Genomic DNA, 16451 nt, shown 5'->3' with positions numbered 1-16451 from the left:
CAGCGATAGTGTAGTTTGCCTTATATGTCTCGGAGAATTTTAAGGTTTTTTAGCAGAGGTTGCTCATCACAGCCATAATATATTTTTATTAAGTTATGAGCAAATCTAAACAGAAATACGGTAAGGGGTTTGGAAGATGCAGGGTAAATCCTTCAAGGGCCGTAATTCTACATGGTTGTAAATTGATATTGTCCGTCAAATGGCTTTTCCAACACAAAGTCGCCAACATGAATTAGGGTTGATTCAGACCGCAACGCGACGCGTAGATGCATTTCTAAATTAGTATGGATTTGACAGATTCGCAAGACGCTGACGCAATTGAAATCTGTCAGCGCTGCTGCCGCACTGCTTGCGACGTGATGTGAAGGCAGCCTTAAGGCGAAATAGCATCAGGCGTCACTACAGTACACTGCAGAGATGCGACTTTTCAAATCCATTACTGACGTACCGTGTCGCACAGTTCCACTGCGGCCGAATGCAGTTTGGCTCATACGATTTCATAAAAATGTATAAACGGCTACTGTGCGGTTTCACCAAAAGTTTACGGCGACTCTGAATATTTATCAAAATATCATTTTAATAATCTCCTAAAGAATCTAATGGATTTTCATCACAAAGTCCGATTTTTTTTCAATGTATTTTGAAGACATTATAGAATGTATGTTGTAAGTATTTCGTTACAATGTGAAAGTGTCTAGTTTATCCAGGCTGGCAAATTATTATTACCCAATTTATTATGTTTTAAATACAATAATTAAATATTAACGTATTTAGCTCAAATTTTATAATTTCATAATACCTCCACTTTTACATATTTATTACAATCAATTTGTAATGATGTAAGTAAAAATAATAATTACAAAATCATTTTACTTTTGCCAGAGATATTTTTTATATTTAGTAATTTGTTATATTGTAGTAAGTATATTATACTTATATTATTATGCATTTAGTAAGACTGATAAATATAGTTTTATGGTTGTGATTTTATTGAAAAGGGCAATTTAAAATTTAACATTACCCAGACCCCAGTAAGGTGAAGGCGCTAAGCCGGAGGTTCCCAAAGTGTGCGCCGCGGCGCGGCGCCCTGCCTGCCTAGCATACGCCAACGAGATATCTCACTCTACATGTTTTCTCGATGTTTGATGGTTTGTCTCTTCATCTCTATTGACCCTAGCATGACAAATATTTTTTCTCGCGTAGATCTATCATCGAAATAACACATTTTTGTCGAGATAATGTCGAGTTTTTAATTATCTCGAGAGTGAGATATCTCGTTGGCGTACGCTAGGCAGGCTGGTGCGCCGTGGAAAGGCAAGGCCGTGAGTCGATCCTCCATAATTATCCGAAACCACAAATATTATAAAATAAAATTACTCAAGTATAACATTAATTATGCAAAGCCGGCAGATGATTAAATATTTGTTAATTATTATTTATCTGCTTAACTTTACTATAATCATTAAAGGTGTTTATATAAATACGTGCTTTCGCTCGCGTTAAGAAGTACTATTATATACAAACTTTCACCCCCTATTTGAACCCCTTGGCGTTGGAATTTATCAAAATCCTTTCTTAGCGGATGCGTACGCCATAACATCTACCTGCATGCAATTTCAGCCCGATCCGTCCAGTGGTTTGGGCTGTGGGTTAATAGATTACTATGTCAATCAGTCAGTCACCTTTGAGTTTTATATATATATAGATTTATATTTATTTATGTATATGTTTGTAATTTAGCTAGGAAGAGTAGGGCGCCGCCGCGCCGTGACAAAATAATATTGTCTCGTGTAACTCCGCCGCAGGCTGAAAATGATTGGGAACCCCTGCGCTAAGCATAATACTGAATACAATAATATGTAAGTTGTAACATAAATACATGTTTTGTTTCTAATTAAAAAAATATATCACAAAGTATACCAAGGTCGAGACTACTTTAAGCCTTTTTGAGCACTTGTAACCTACATAAAGATTATCTCATCTACTACATATTAAGCATTTAAATTAGAGATGAAACAGATTAATACCGGATATCCGGCCGCCGAATGTCCGGCGGAACTTAGCCGTTTGGTGCAAAGCACACATACTCGCGCAAGCGGCGCGCGCGGCGTGAACGATCGGGAAGTTGGCCAAAATCTATTTTTCAGCACCTTGTAGCAGTGTGTACAGTGAAAGATTTTTTTCTGAAGCTGGCCTTATTTATGAAGAGAAGCGAAACCGCCTGCTACCTCTCAATGCAGTGAAGTTGGTTTTTATTCACCATAATTTGCCCTTAGTTCAGTATGAGTACTAAATACTAATTAATTCATTGTCTACTTTAAAAGTTTAAACTAAAACTACATATTTTTCTTAAGACTAACTAAATAAAGTAAATAATTACTTAAAAATATTTTTTGGAACGTAGTTCCTTAACACGCATTGCGCCTTGCAGGAGCTAGACGGAGAAAGTTGTAACGACACTTTTTTATTAGTACATGTATGGTAGGGGCAGAGGGCGTTGATAGTTTAGTTTTTTTATATTGAAATACTGTTAGACAAATAATACACGGCCAGTCTGTCATCATTTGACTAAATTAATCTAAGACTGTCGCAGGAATTATGTCTAAAAAATAATAAAGTCAATATTTTGACAATAGAATATCAATAAAAGACAATAGAATATCAAAAAAAGCAAAAATAATAAAGTTAATATTTTGACAATAGAATATTATTGATATATATTATAATAGCGTTGAAATTTGAAACTTATAATTAATTGTTTTATTTGAGGTTGAATTTTGCAATGGTTAAAATTGCGATCATTAGTATTGAGAAATAGACTCCTATTTATAACCTCGATCCATCCGGGTGTCCTAGTTTGACACCTCTCAAGTTTTTTTTTATCCAGAACTTTTATTTAGCAGTTAGCCATCAGATAGGCCGGATACGGGATAGTTGCCGGATATCCGTCTCATCTCTAATTTAAATATTTCCAGGTAAGAAATATACTTAAATGAAAAAATCATAATAAATATATCATACAAAATAAAATGCTTGTTAGGCTTACATCAGTTATTAGTTGTATGTTGGTGGTAATAAGTAGTCAGTTCCTCTTTTCCTTTACTAATTAAGTTTATGTTACACTTCACGTGTATTTAGGAATACTGGCCCCTGCAAATAGAAAAATAAAAAACAAATAAATAACTGTTGAAACATATTGTAAAGCTTATAACTAAATCGGATGAAATAATTGTGAGAAGAAAGTTTTGTGAAATAAATACGAGAATAAGTAATAGATAAATATTTTTATGCAGAAATTTATTGATCGAAATATTAATGGCGTATGTAATTACAATTCAACATTATTAATTAACATGATCTTTATAAATACACATTCTATTTGACTAGTATTTTCTTAACATGAATCTTGGTTTATAATCGTTATTAACTACAGCCACAATACAAATTACAATCATAGTAAAAACTGCATTTTTCACTGCTTGTAGCAGTAACCGGTGACCAGCAGTTTTGATGTAAATCATATAATATAATATGTATTATATATATTTTTAAGCTAACATATAACTGCTGATAATATTATGTCAATATCTAAAAGTAACTTCAATTGAAAATAAGCCTTCTAATAAAGTATAATATTTCATACAATATTATCATCCTATGCCACTTTTAAAATTTCAACTGGACAACTAGAGATGAATTCATTTAAAAAATTAGAAGGACAAACAAAAGCAAACTCATTTGACCCTAAAGTTTTTCATAAACCATACTGAAAAGAATAATATGTAATACAATATTATGTCCAAATGTAGTTTCCTCGCCTAATTAACTTAAAATTTACTTTGCTAAAGAGAGCAACTATTTGACTGGAAAGTATAATATTTATCCTACCAATACACAATAAAAAATTGTTTAGATCAAAAAGTATAAAGCTGCTTTCTTGGGCTAGCATATAATATACAACACAGTTGCTTTTATTAGCAATTATAAGACGTATAATCATAATTATTATTATCTTGGACATTTCAATACCTAACACTGGCATCTTGCCTCGCCTAATATGCTTCCAAGGAATTTGCATATAATATGTCACCATAAGATTGTAAACACTGCGAGATTGTAATATGACTAAGTGATGGATTGTAAGCAACCAGTTTTTTGGTGATTTTAAAATAATTATTTCGTATTTAAAATAACTTCAATGCCAAATGGTATGAGATGTATAACATAAAATAAAATTTAGATATATTTAAAATGCTGTTTGTTGAATTTTCAGTTATTGAATGTTCAGTTATTAAAATTAAGCTGATTTATAATTCAAACTTCACTTTGAATAAATCTAAATTTTATTCAATGTTATACATCAAATTTTCAGGCCATTGAAGTTATTTTCAATTACGAAATAATGTAATTAAATATTTAATTGTTCTGTTGTTAAAAATGTTTTAAACAAGATGTGAAATTTCATTATACCAAATAAAGTTGTTTTTTTATTCATTTTAGATGGCAAAGTCTTCTATGCCACTAATATAAAACAGACTTAATTCTGGCATTTCATCTTATCAGTTCTTATGAATCATTTTAAATGTTGTTCGTTGTATTCAATTAAATGCCACTGAAGCATAGCTATTATTCAGAATATTTTTAATCATGTTATAATTCATTATTAATAATATAATGGCCCTAATTATAATGTATTTGGAATGCTAGCTTTAACTATTTAATTCCATGAAATGTATTTCACTCGTTCTACTAATGTAGCACATGATAATGAATATTTATATTAATTATTACATAATATACTACTGTGAGATTAAATATTTTATACAATCACTTAATGTTTCTTTTAGCAAAAACTTTTAAACAACAACAATAATATTGTAAATTTTGTGTTAATCTAATGAACAAACACACTTTCTCTATACTGATAGGTAGATAAGGTTATAGATTATTACGAATTACAATTGATAAGAGAAGTAAATTTTTCTTAAATCTATAAGTTGACCATTGACTAGGCCGTTGTTTTATAAAAACAAATTATTTTATATTAAAATTATAGTGCATTAGCGTAATACTAAGTGACGAATTAAAAGCGAGTCCCTATTACAAGGCTTTATGTTATTATTAGTACTGCTCAATGAACAATTTCTCTCTGGAGTAACATCATTATATAAAAAAAGAAAACTAAATTAGATACTGTTTATGGACCAATATTCAACAAAAATAAATTCCACTCATTCCTATTCACTATCAACATTATCTTATTTAATACAAAAGCCCAAATTCATATAATAGAATATTAGGCAACAAGAAGTATGAGAAAGAATTACCTTTAAGGGTGATATCAATTATTCTGAAACTATAATACTAAATAATTACTAAATATAAAAACTAACTTTGATGTTTAAGCAATTAAATGGAAAATAAGGAAGCTGCCTATCTTTCCTGGAAGCTGCTAATTCTAATGTACTGGAAATTCATAATACTTTCTCTGCACACTGTAAATGTCACATTTACAGATCAACTACATCATTATTGTTTCTTTAATAAACAGTATCAGTCATAAAACATACAGTTCTTAAATCTAAGATTAGATTTCACCTACTTTTGTATCATTATCAATTCTTATGTAAACTGAATGTATAAATAAGACACATTGGTATTATCTACCATATTGTATTAGCTAATGAATAGGTATTTGCAGCGGATTAAAATTTTTTTTGAAAGCAGTACTCAATAAAGATGAAAGACTCAATGAATTGAAATATTTCAATAATCATTAATCATATATATCTAAAGCATGAGTCACTAGAGTGTTAATGTGAAATTCCATAATTGACCCCACCTGTGTTGAGGTTGGTATTCTCGGAGACTCCCGGCGGGGCGGGCGCGGGCATGGCGATGGGCACGGCCTGCTCCGCGGGTCTACCCTCGCTGCCCGGCTGGCTCGTAACCGGCTGGACGCCGTCCGAATCGTCGCGCTCCAGAGTGTGGTAGTCGCCGGATTCCTCCGGTGGGCGCGGCTTACACTTGCCACAGCAGCAGTTGCAGCAGCAGCATAGGCAGCAACAGAAGTAGCATCCCGTTAAAATACCGCATACGATGAACAGCGCTTTGCACCAGGTGCTAGTAACAACGAAGTAGGCGTTGACATTTTCTTCACCGAACTGCTCGGCTATGTACAGTCCGAGTGAGCCGTAGTTGTCATAAATATTCCTCTTCGTCGTATCGCTGAGTATACTATGGGCGCGGTTTACTTCTTTAAACTTCTCTGCTGCGTCGGGATTGTTTGGATTTTTATCGGGATGATATTTTAGTGCCAGTTTTCGATAACTCTTTTTGACATCGTCCGCAGTAGCGGTTTTGGGCACTTCTAGTAGTCTATACAAACTGTCGCCTGCTGTAGATAATTTCCTCTTGTCCATCTTTAAAGCTTAGTGGTAAATGACGAAAATGTACAGAATTAATGATTCTTTATCAAATTATTACTCAAACAAGACGTAACGATTTTAATTTTATCGTTTTCCAAATTCGTGACACATACTGCACTTAGCACTCCCATAGACATTTTTTTTTAATTCGTCTCGGTCGGGAGTCGGAACAGGCAAAGGGAGCGTTGCCCATACAGCCAACTACCATAGACAATACAGATTACAGACAATCACAGACTACAGTTCTTCTTCTTATTCTTTTGGCGTAAGCCTCCCCAGACCCCAAGCGCTTATTCCACTTGTCCTATTTAGGAAGTCCTAGCTAGGATCCTAAAAAATTTAGTCAAGTGGAATAACATTAGAAAGCTAGGATCCTAAATCGAAAAAATGTAATGTAGCGTAATGTAGCTAGACAAAAAAGAGAATTACATATTAAAACGAAGTAAAAAAGGTGCATTACTATTTACTGCACTTTAGTTACTTTTGTGTTCTGGAATATAAAAGACAAGAACATGTAGTAGGTACATACAAATGACATAGCACAATAATTTAATTATGAAAATTTTATTTTTAATAATCAAATAGGATGCGTTTTTTATTTAAACTTCGTTCCTAAGCTAAAATTTATTAAAAAATCTGCATTTTTGCATAAAAAAACTAACAATTATTATCTTCTCTTAGTACTTTAACATCGTTATTTTAAAATAATGCTTAAAATTGTTGTTTGGCCAATTATTAGGAGGTTCAAATCTGCATACAATACTTCTCATACTGTTTCTCTTCCTAGTTCTATTGCAAATGATTTTCTTGACAAGCTTGTTCCTCCTACAGTCAATCTTCCTAACCTATTTCATAACAATACTACAATAGATGAAAATGAAGAGTCTTCAGAATTAAATTCCTCCTTTACCATGGCCGAATTAAAAAATGTACTTTCGTATGTATCGGATTCCTCTCCTGGGCCTTATGGTATTTATTATTCATTTATTTCTCATCTAAACGAAAACAGTTTATCAGTTTATCTTAGAATCATTAACTCAATTTTTTAATCTGACAATATTCCATCAGAGTGGAAATGTCAACTAGTGTTACCCATTTTGAAACCAAACAAAGATCCTTCCCTCCCATCTTCATATCGTCCAATAACCCTCTCGTCTGTTCTTCTTAAAATAATTGAACATTTAGTCAAAAACCGTCTGGAGTGGTTCGTTGAAAGTAACTGCCTGCTTTCTTCATCTCAATACGGTTTTCGGCGTAATAAAAGTACATATGACAACTTAAGTACTTTTACCACCGACATATGATTAGCTTTCAGCGCAAATAAATTCGTTCTTTCGGCCTTTTTAGATATTTCTAATGCATATGATAGTGTTATTATATCAATATTGAAACAGAAACTAAGACGTCTAAAAATTCCTAAAAAAATTATTTCATTTATTATAAACCTGTTAACTGATAGATCTATTATTTTCTATAATAATGGCCGTAAATACATAAGAATTGTAACCAAAGGTTTACCACAAGGTTTAGTTTTGAGCCCTCTGTTATATGACATATATACTTATGATTTAGCATTGGCCATTGCAGAGTTGTTGGATATTGATGTTTCGCAGTATGCGGATGATCTGACCTTATATGTTGTAGGGAATAATGTTGATGATGCTTCCGCTAAGCTAACAAGAGCCTTGCATTTTCTTAAGCGTTGGTTGGACAACCACGGCCTAGATTTATCCCCAACTAAAAGCTCCATAGTTCTTTTCAGTCGAATGTGCGTAACTCCTCAAGTTAGAGTATTTTTTGATAACATGATCATTCCACAAAAAAACCATCATAAATTTTTAGGTGTCATACTGGATGAAAAGCTTTCCGGAATTCCTCATTGTGATTAAGTTGTAAATAGATGCGAAAAAAATGTAAATATTTCAGATGTCTAGCAGGCGTATGGTGGGGTGCCCATCCATTTTATCTAAAATTAGTTTATAATGCTTTGATTCGCAGCATATTAGAATATGGCTCTTTCCTTTTGGAGCCTGGGCGTGTATCAGGATTTAAATCTTTAGACAAAATTCAAAGTAAATGCCTCAGAATTATATGTGGAGCAATGAAATCTAGTCCAATCAACGCTTTACAGGTTGAATGTTATGATCCTCCTTTACATTTACGCCGTCAATATTTATCCGACAAATATCTCTTTCGATGCCTTCAGCTTTATGATCAATGATCATACTATTATTGCGAAGCTTCAAACGCTTTCCTATCATATTTCCGAAAATTCATACTGGTTAAATAAACAAAGCCCGTGTTTAATTGTGAGCTATTTTAAATTTAAATCTCTTACTGCACCTATTCATTCTTCTTCTAAATTACCGATTTTTTCTTCTTCTTATGGGGCTCTTGTGTCCGCTCCAAATATTCTGACCATTAATATAGAGAAGAACTCTTTGAGGGCCAATGAAATATTTAATGATATAATTAATACTCAATTTAAAGATCATCATTATATCTTTACAGATGCTTCTAAAAGTAATGTTAATGGCCATGTTGGTGTAGGTGTATTCCATTCCCAGTAATCCCAGTACAATATTGTCCAAAAAATTAAACTCCCTCCCGAATGTACCGTATTCTCTGGAGAATGCTTAGGGATCCTAAAAGCTTTAGAATATATTTTATTAGCCAAACTTAAAAAATCTATAATTTTTACAGACTCTCTAAGTTCTATTCAAGCTCTTAACAAGAATCCATTTAAAATTAAACAACAACATCCTGTTATATTCGATATAAGACAGTTATTAATAGATGTTACCAAGAAAGGTACTTCAGTTTCATTTGCTTGGATCCCTAGTCATTGTGGAATAGAAGGAAACGTTAGAGCGGATTCTCTTGCCAATGATGCACTAACGTGTGGTGACTTAAATCCATACAAAATCTACTACCTTGATTTATTAACTTTATCCAAAATTCATTTAGAGACGTCATGGAAATCGTCATTTGATCAAAGTCATAAACAAAAAGGAGCACATTTCTATAGTATTCGATCCGAAATTGTATCAAAACCATGGTTTTATAGTATGAATTTCAATAGAAAATGTAGTAGTATCATATCACGATTAAGACTTGGCCACACTTGCTCACCAGACCATCTTGCTAGACTTAATATAATTAACAATATAATATAAATAACAAGAGGGCTTGTGCCTGTGGTGCTGAGGTTGGGGATGTCAACCATATATTCTTTTCTTGTCCTCTTTACAACCGTTCCCATTTCCTTGATTCATTGTTAAAGAATAAAATTCCTTTTCCTACTTCAGTTATTTGTTTATTACATTCTAGAAAATATATTATAAGTATATCAAATATTAGCTGATTTTAAATTACATAATAATATTGAGATTTGATATTTCTATATTTAATTTGAAGTATTCTTTTGTAAATATATATTTTTTCTTGATCCTGTCCTGAATTCCTTTTTCTAAATTCCTCGTTTTTCGTAATAATTTAATTTTTACATTGTTTTTCCCGTTCGTCATTGGCAATGTACTAAGTGCATGCCATAAAAATAAAAAAAGTCATGTGTCAACAGATTTTGGTCAAATTCAAAAATAAATAGGATTTTTGTGTTTCTTAAATTTTGAGGTTTTGTACTTAATTTCATCTGAAAAATTGCAATTAAAATAAAGTTAGGATCTATAATATGCAATAAATAAATAAAATCTTGCAAGTTGCAAGTTCAAGAAGTAATAAATATATAATAAATCTTGATAAATATCCTAGCTCGACGATGCGGGCTCGAAATATCTTTAATTTTTACCATCAGCTGCTTCACAAACATCCTATTTTGATGCAAGCTGTACAAACTGGGTTGTTAATGGGCACAGGTGACATAATATCCCAGACTCTTATTGAAAAAAGGACAAGGGAACAATTTGATTTTAAAAGGACTGCACAGTTTTCGTCTATTGGATTTTTTGCTTTGGTACGCACGTATGAATCAAGTTCTCCTCATAATATTCTTGATTCTAGAGCTTAATTTTAAATTACAATATTATACATCTTATTATTCACAAAAAATGTTTGTCTGACAACTCAATAAGCCAGTAGTTCTAGTAATAATTAGATATTAAAGATTTACATATTGAGTAATCCATAAAGAGTCTTAATCCTATGTAATACAATTATTCTTTTCAGGGACCGTCTCTTCGTATGTGGTATGGCACCTTAAATAAATATGTGGGCTCAAGTGGTAAAACTGTTGCACTAAAGAAAGTATGTTTTGATCAAGTTATATTTGCTCCAACGTGTTTATTTTTTATTTTGCTTTCTGTAGGTCTAATGCAAGGTAAAGATATTGATAGAATAAAATCTGAAATGCAGAATAATTATCCAGATGTGTTGATAACAAATTATTATGTGTGGCCATTTGTTCAATTATTAAATTTTTATTTTGTACCTTTACATTATCAAGTGCTATTAGTCCAAACTGTTGCCTTGTTTTGGAATACTTACTTGTCATGGAAAACAAATAAAACAATTGCTATTGATTAGAAGCAGTTATGTAGTTTTGTGATTGTTAACCAATCAACTCCCAAGCCGTCGAATTTGACCGCAATAACAATAGATTTCCAAGAATCCGCAATCTAGGGATATAGCAAACTGTATAAATAAAAGTATTAAATACATTATGTACAGAGTTATTTTAGTTTTGACCGGAGATGAGACTATGGTTATAATATTATGGTGACAAAATTTTACTGTAGAGCCTATAAAATAACTCTGAACAGAATTTTGAGCTGAACATAACATTAATTATTTTATGATATTTAAGTTCTGCTTTTAGAAACCTTTAATTAGAATAATATTATCTATAATATAAAAATGAGTCGCTGAATGTGTTGCTAAGCGCAAAACTCGAGAACGGCTGAACGGATTGGGCTAATTTTAGTCTTAAAATATTCGTAGAAGTCCAGGGAAGGTTTTTAAGTGACACGAAGTTCACCGGGACAGCTAGTATTTTAAAAATATGTAAATGTAGTTTGTACGGAACTTAAAATAAAACTTTTTTGACATTCTTTATTGCTTATTTTATACCTACTATTGATAAATTTTCTGAGATTGAAGAAAAAATACCTGACTTTCGTGCCCAAAATATTATCTCGCGACCGCGAGTCGCGACTATGGGTGTAGCATTATAATTATAGTATACTTACCTCAATGCTTGCAACAGCTTGTGATTTAAGGATCACAATCAGAGATCATATTTCAGTTTTAACTTTTAACCCATCAATCCCCAAGTGACAGCCTAGCCGGCTGCCGCATAACAATTGAAAATCTATTGTGTCTGTAATACCCACAATAGGTGTTAAAGATGCTTTTGAGTGTTTACACGTTTTTTAGTATGACACATAACAAATAGCAATTTAAATAAATTAAGTACGTACAGTGTAGACTGTATGAGAAAAGTAGCTGCAAATGTTTTAATGAGAAACATGACAAGGATAATTATTAAGGTATTGATGGGATTTGGGAAATAAATTTTCTGAATATTATTTCTGGATTTAATTTTTTTGGATATAACATCCAACTTTTTATAATCCGTAAGATTTTGAAAAATAATAAAGGATAAAAAAACGGATCGCAACACCTGCAACTCTTCTGATGATGCGAGTGTCCATGAGCGGGTAGATGCTTTCCATCTGGTAACCCGTTCGCGCCTTTGCTCTCGAATTTTACTTAAAAAAAACGAATGTCAAGATTCAAGAGGAGAGTTTTGCCGGGACTTTTTGTATTATTTTTATTTTCCTAAAAATTAAAATTGTATTATTTCGGTTTTTAATGTGTAATGTTGGTAGAATATTAACCGTTAAATATTCGATGTCGTGCACAAGTGTGGGAAAGTGATACAACTTCAAGGAACGTGCCATTTTGTGTTCCCTCTAAAACGTGGAGTTTTAGTAAAGGGTCTACCGCTTTACTAAAACAACTGACTTGACTCGTTGACTTTACTGACTACTTTTTTAGACTTTTACTAGACTTTCGACTTGACGATGATCTGAAAAAACTACTATTTTGTAAACTTTTTACGATTTTTTTCCCCGCCATATTTTACTCATAAACCTATAAATATATTAAGTCTATGATTTTACTTGACACTGGCCATCGTTAAATAGCCGAAGTGCCATAATAAAAAAAAAGAGACATTTCGATTGTCATTTGTCACAAGTACTTGAGGCGGCCATTTTTAAAAGAAGAAGAAGAAGTAGTCTTTAAGAAGGAAAGCGCGGGAACTTGAATAAGGCGGTCGCGGTATTTTTTCTTTAAAATTTTAAAATTAATTTTTATATGTAAATAGTTAATTAAATAGTTTATTTTTATTCATATTTTCTATTTTTAGTAGTGTAGTTAAGTTTTATTTAGGTAAGTTTTCTTTTATTTTGTGGTTTCATAAGTATATCATGGAGGAGCCCGACCCAGGGGGACGGTCCCCCTGTTGGTCATAATGTAACAATTTCAAATGATTCTAGTATGGACACAGATGCTTTGTACTCCACGCATTCACGTAAACGTCCGGCGATATCTAAGAAGAAAAAAATTAAAAACGATCCTAGAAAAGCTAAAAAAGATGTTAATTGCATGTGTTCTAGCGATTCTGATAACAACGTAACTTGTAAAGAAAATTATGTAATAGCTGAGACACAGACAATTGATAATACCGCGAAAAACCAAAGCTCAGTTGATTCTAGGGTAAGTAGGATAATGTATAAAGAAACTGACTCAACCCCATATGTAGTTCATATACAAAAAGTAACAAAATCACCCATCCGATTGTTTTTGGGCATTATTTAAAGAAAAATAACGTACAAAATATTGTAAATGGTAGCATAAAAAAGATAGCTAGAAATAGACTATTTCCTTTTCTGTTTATTCGGATGCAAACAACTTCATAAATAGTCAACAATTAAGTGCAGATCAATATAAAGCTTTTATACTTTCTTTCCCAGTCAGCACAATAGGCTTAGTCAGAGGGATTCCAGCTGATTGGTCCGATGAGGACATCATATAACAGTTCCCTTTGGTTGTGGGGAAATTTTAAAAATAAGAAGATTAAAGAAAAAAACTGTTGTCAATGGAACAACTCAATTTAATAACACTGAGTCGGTTGTTATAACTTTTGATGGACAAGTATTACCCAAAAGGGTATTTATGTGTTACAATGCTTTGCCTGTAGATCTGTATATATTTCCTACCATACAATGTTATAACTGCTGCAGGTATGGTCATGCAAAAAGTCAATGTCGATCCACACCTAGGTGTTATAGGTGTGGTCAAGGTCATGCTGGAGAAAATTGCTCAGTGGAGGAGGAATCTGTGTACTGCTGTATTTGCCATGGTTCACATATTGCTACAGACAAAAAGTGTCCGGAGTAGGTGCTTGTCATATTCCGAAGCCTCCAAACTCCATCCAACTGTCTCGAAATTATATTCAGATGTACTTATATCCTCGAATACTTTGTCAGCACCTGTAAATATGCAAAAATCAAACTCTGTAAATAACAACATTAGAAATAATAGTAGTTTAAGTCAAAAATCATACAAAAAAATAATTTTTAAACAACCTAAATCTCCTCCTAGACAGGAGTATAGGTATGATAGATGGGCTCATAACACTTTAGTAAAGGATTATAATCCTCCATTAGGAAGTAATGGATCAGCCTATCCTACACCTAATTTAGACGTTAATTCGATCCAAGAAACTATCTTAGCCTTAAACAAATTAATGACATCACTATCAGCTAACTTTTCACCGTCCAACGTAGCTTTATTTAATACAGAAACAAATAGTAACACTACATCATACAATAATGGACCACATAATACAGTGGAATTGCCGAAGCGCAATTAGCAAAAAAATTGAAATCTTATATCTTATTAATAAATATAAACCATCTATTCTTGCCTTACAAGAGACATGGCTAAAACCGGAATCTTTTTTTAAGATTTCCGGATATACCTGTCTTAGGGAAGATAGATCTGATGGGCATAGTGGTACAGCCTTGCTCATCAAACATCATCAATTATTTCATCATATGTCTCTTCCTCCACATCACTCAGACACGGACGTAAAATTTTTTTTACGTCCGTGCACTCAGATTTCTCAATCATTGCTGCATCTGTAAATAACATATGTTTTGTTTCATTGTATATACCTCATCCTTCATATAACATTTTTTCTGACATTAATAATCTGATCAGTTCATTACCCAAACCAATAGTAATACTTGGAGATTTAAATGCACAACATCAAGCTTGGGGTAGTCATAAAGACAACTCATGGGGGAATGTATTGCTGGACTTGGTAGATTACCACCAACTGTGCATTCTTAATTCCGGCCATCCAACCCGTCATACTGCTCCTCATGAAGGTTGCAGTGCTCCAGATTTATCCATTTGTTCACCTAATCTTTCATCTATTCTTCACTGGGATGTTTTGGAGTCAAGTCACGGTAGTGACCATTTTCCCATAATAATATCATTTCCAGGTAGAAACAGTAATAAATCGCCTATTCATAATCAGTCTTCAAAAAAATATACAATTTAAACAGTAATACGGATTGGGATAAATTTCAAAATTTACTTTTAAATCAGTTGCCATTCCTCCCTGACATAAAATCAGAAAATACTAAATAATAATAGGCCTTGGCCAAAGCATTCATTAAGGCAGCTGATGACACTTTTCCTAAAAAGAATTTATCATCTAATCATCCACCATCTCGACCTTGGTGGGATCAAGAATGCACAGTTGCTATTAGGAACAGGAAAGAAAGTGAAAAACAGTATAATAGAAACCCGAATATAATTACCTATCAGCATTATCTTGATTGTGTAAGAGAAACAAAAAAACTATTCAGGAGAAATAGGTAACAAGCTGGAGAAAATTTTGTCTATCTCTAAGTCCAGTTGTACACCCTACCACAGTCTGGAATAATATTAGATGATATAGGTCAGCATTTAAACCTTCCTTCTATCCCATTCCTGAATCTCTGTCTAGTAGTTTTCTTGATAACTTAGCTCCTCCTTCAGTTTCCTGTCTTTCGCCTTCTCCTATGCTGAACGTAAATTTCGAGGACTTAAACTCTCTTTTTACTCTGGACGAACTTAAAGGGATGATAAAAAATTTAAAAGACTCTTCTCCTGGTCTAGATGGTATTCCCTATAGTTTCTTTGAGCATGCAAACGACGAAATTTTACAGTATTACTTGAAATTAGTTAATGAAATTCTATTATCAGGGAATATACTAACTTCATGGCGGATGCAAAAAGTAATACCCATATTAAAGCCTAACAAACCACCATCCTCCGCCACATCGTATCGTCCCATTATATTGTCTTCAGTATTATTAAAAATTGCTGAACATTTAGCCAAAAACAGGTTAGAATGGTTTGTTGAAAAACATAACCTCCTGTCAAATTCCCAATTCGGATTTCGGAAAGGTAGAGGTACCATAGACAACATTGCCATTCTGACCACAGATATTCGCAGTTCATTAACTGGTAATAAATTTGTCGTTGCATGTTTTCTGGACATAAATTCTGCTTATGATAACGTAAATTTATGTATATTTTAAGAAAAAGTTAATTCTTTTGGGTGTGCCAATAATTTTGGTAAATTTTATCATAAATCTACTGTTGGAAAGAATTATAATTTTAAATTTAGATAACTGTACACAAACGAGAATTGTCCATAAAGGTATTCCGCAAGGATTTGTTTTAAGTCCTTTATTGTACGACTTATACACTGCTGACTTAGAAAAATGCTTAGACTTAAATAATATTATAAAACTTTTACAATACGCAGATGATAAGGCTATTTACATAATTTCTAATTCTATACGTGATGCTTGTAGGGATCTGACAAATGTCTTAAAGAAATAAAAAATTCTGGATGGACAAGAACGGCTTAGAATTATCAGTTGATAAAAGCTCTGTGGTTTTATTTTCACGGATGCGTATGCCTCCGCCTGTAACAGT

At 32.7% G+C, this 16451-nt stretch overlaps 2 protein-coding genes across 2 annotated transcripts; one reads left to right on the top strand and one right to left on the bottom strand.

Moving 5' to 3' along the window:
- Positions 1-2735: 2735 nt before the first annotated feature.
- LOC121729878 (dnaJ homolog subfamily C member 5) lies at positions 2736-6555 on the bottom strand. The gene is made up of 2 exons (XM_042118551.1): positions 5843-6555; positions 2736-3150 (listed from the first exon to the last, which is right to left on the bottom strand). Exons 1-2 carry the CDS (start codon positions 6420-6422, stop codon positions 3125-3127), a joined length of 606 nt encoding a protein of 201 aa, XP_041974485.1. The 5' UTR covers positions 6423-6555; the 3' UTR covers positions 2736-3124.
- A 3506-nt stretch (positions 6556-10061) lies between these two features.
- Positions 10062-11313, top strand: LOC121729879 (protein Mpv17). Its single transcript, XM_042118552.1, has 2 exons — positions 10062-10401; positions 10614-11313. Exons 1-2 carry the CDS (start codon positions 10207-10209, stop codon positions 10968-10970), a joined length of 552 nt encoding a protein of 183 aa, XP_041974486.1. The 5' UTR covers positions 10062-10206; the 3' UTR covers positions 10971-11313.
- The last annotated feature ends 5138 nt before the right edge of the window (positions 11314-16451 follow it).

Source organism: Aricia agestis, chromosome 8 (genome assembly GCF_905147365.1).
Source record: "Aricia agestis chromosome 8, ilAriAges1.1, whole genome shotgun sequence".
NCBI lineage: Eukaryota > Metazoa > Arthropoda > Insecta > Lepidoptera > Lycaenidae > Aricia > Aricia agestis.
The sequence above is the reverse complement of the archived record's forward strand: the minus strand, read 5'-3'. Positions and strand labels throughout refer to the sequence as shown.

Excerpts from the sequence above, each read along its gene's own strand:
- LOC121729878 (XM_042118551.1), bottom strand. The coding sequence starts at position 6,422 with ATGGACAAGAGGAAATTATCTACAGCAGGCGACAGTTTGTATAGACTA. Across the intron at positions 3,151-5,842 it reads GAATACCAACCTCAACACAG|GGGCCAGTATTCCTAAATAC; the intron begins GTGGGGTCAATT and ends TTCTATTTGCAG.
- LOC121729879 (XM_042118552.1), top strand. The coding sequence starts at position 10,207 with ATGCGGGCTCGAAATATCTTTAATTTTTACCATCAGCTGCTTCACAAA. Across the intron at positions 10,402-10,613 it reads CTATTGGATTTTTTGCTTTG|GGACCGTCTCTTCGTATGTG; the intron begins GTACGCACGTAT and ends TATTCTTTTCAG.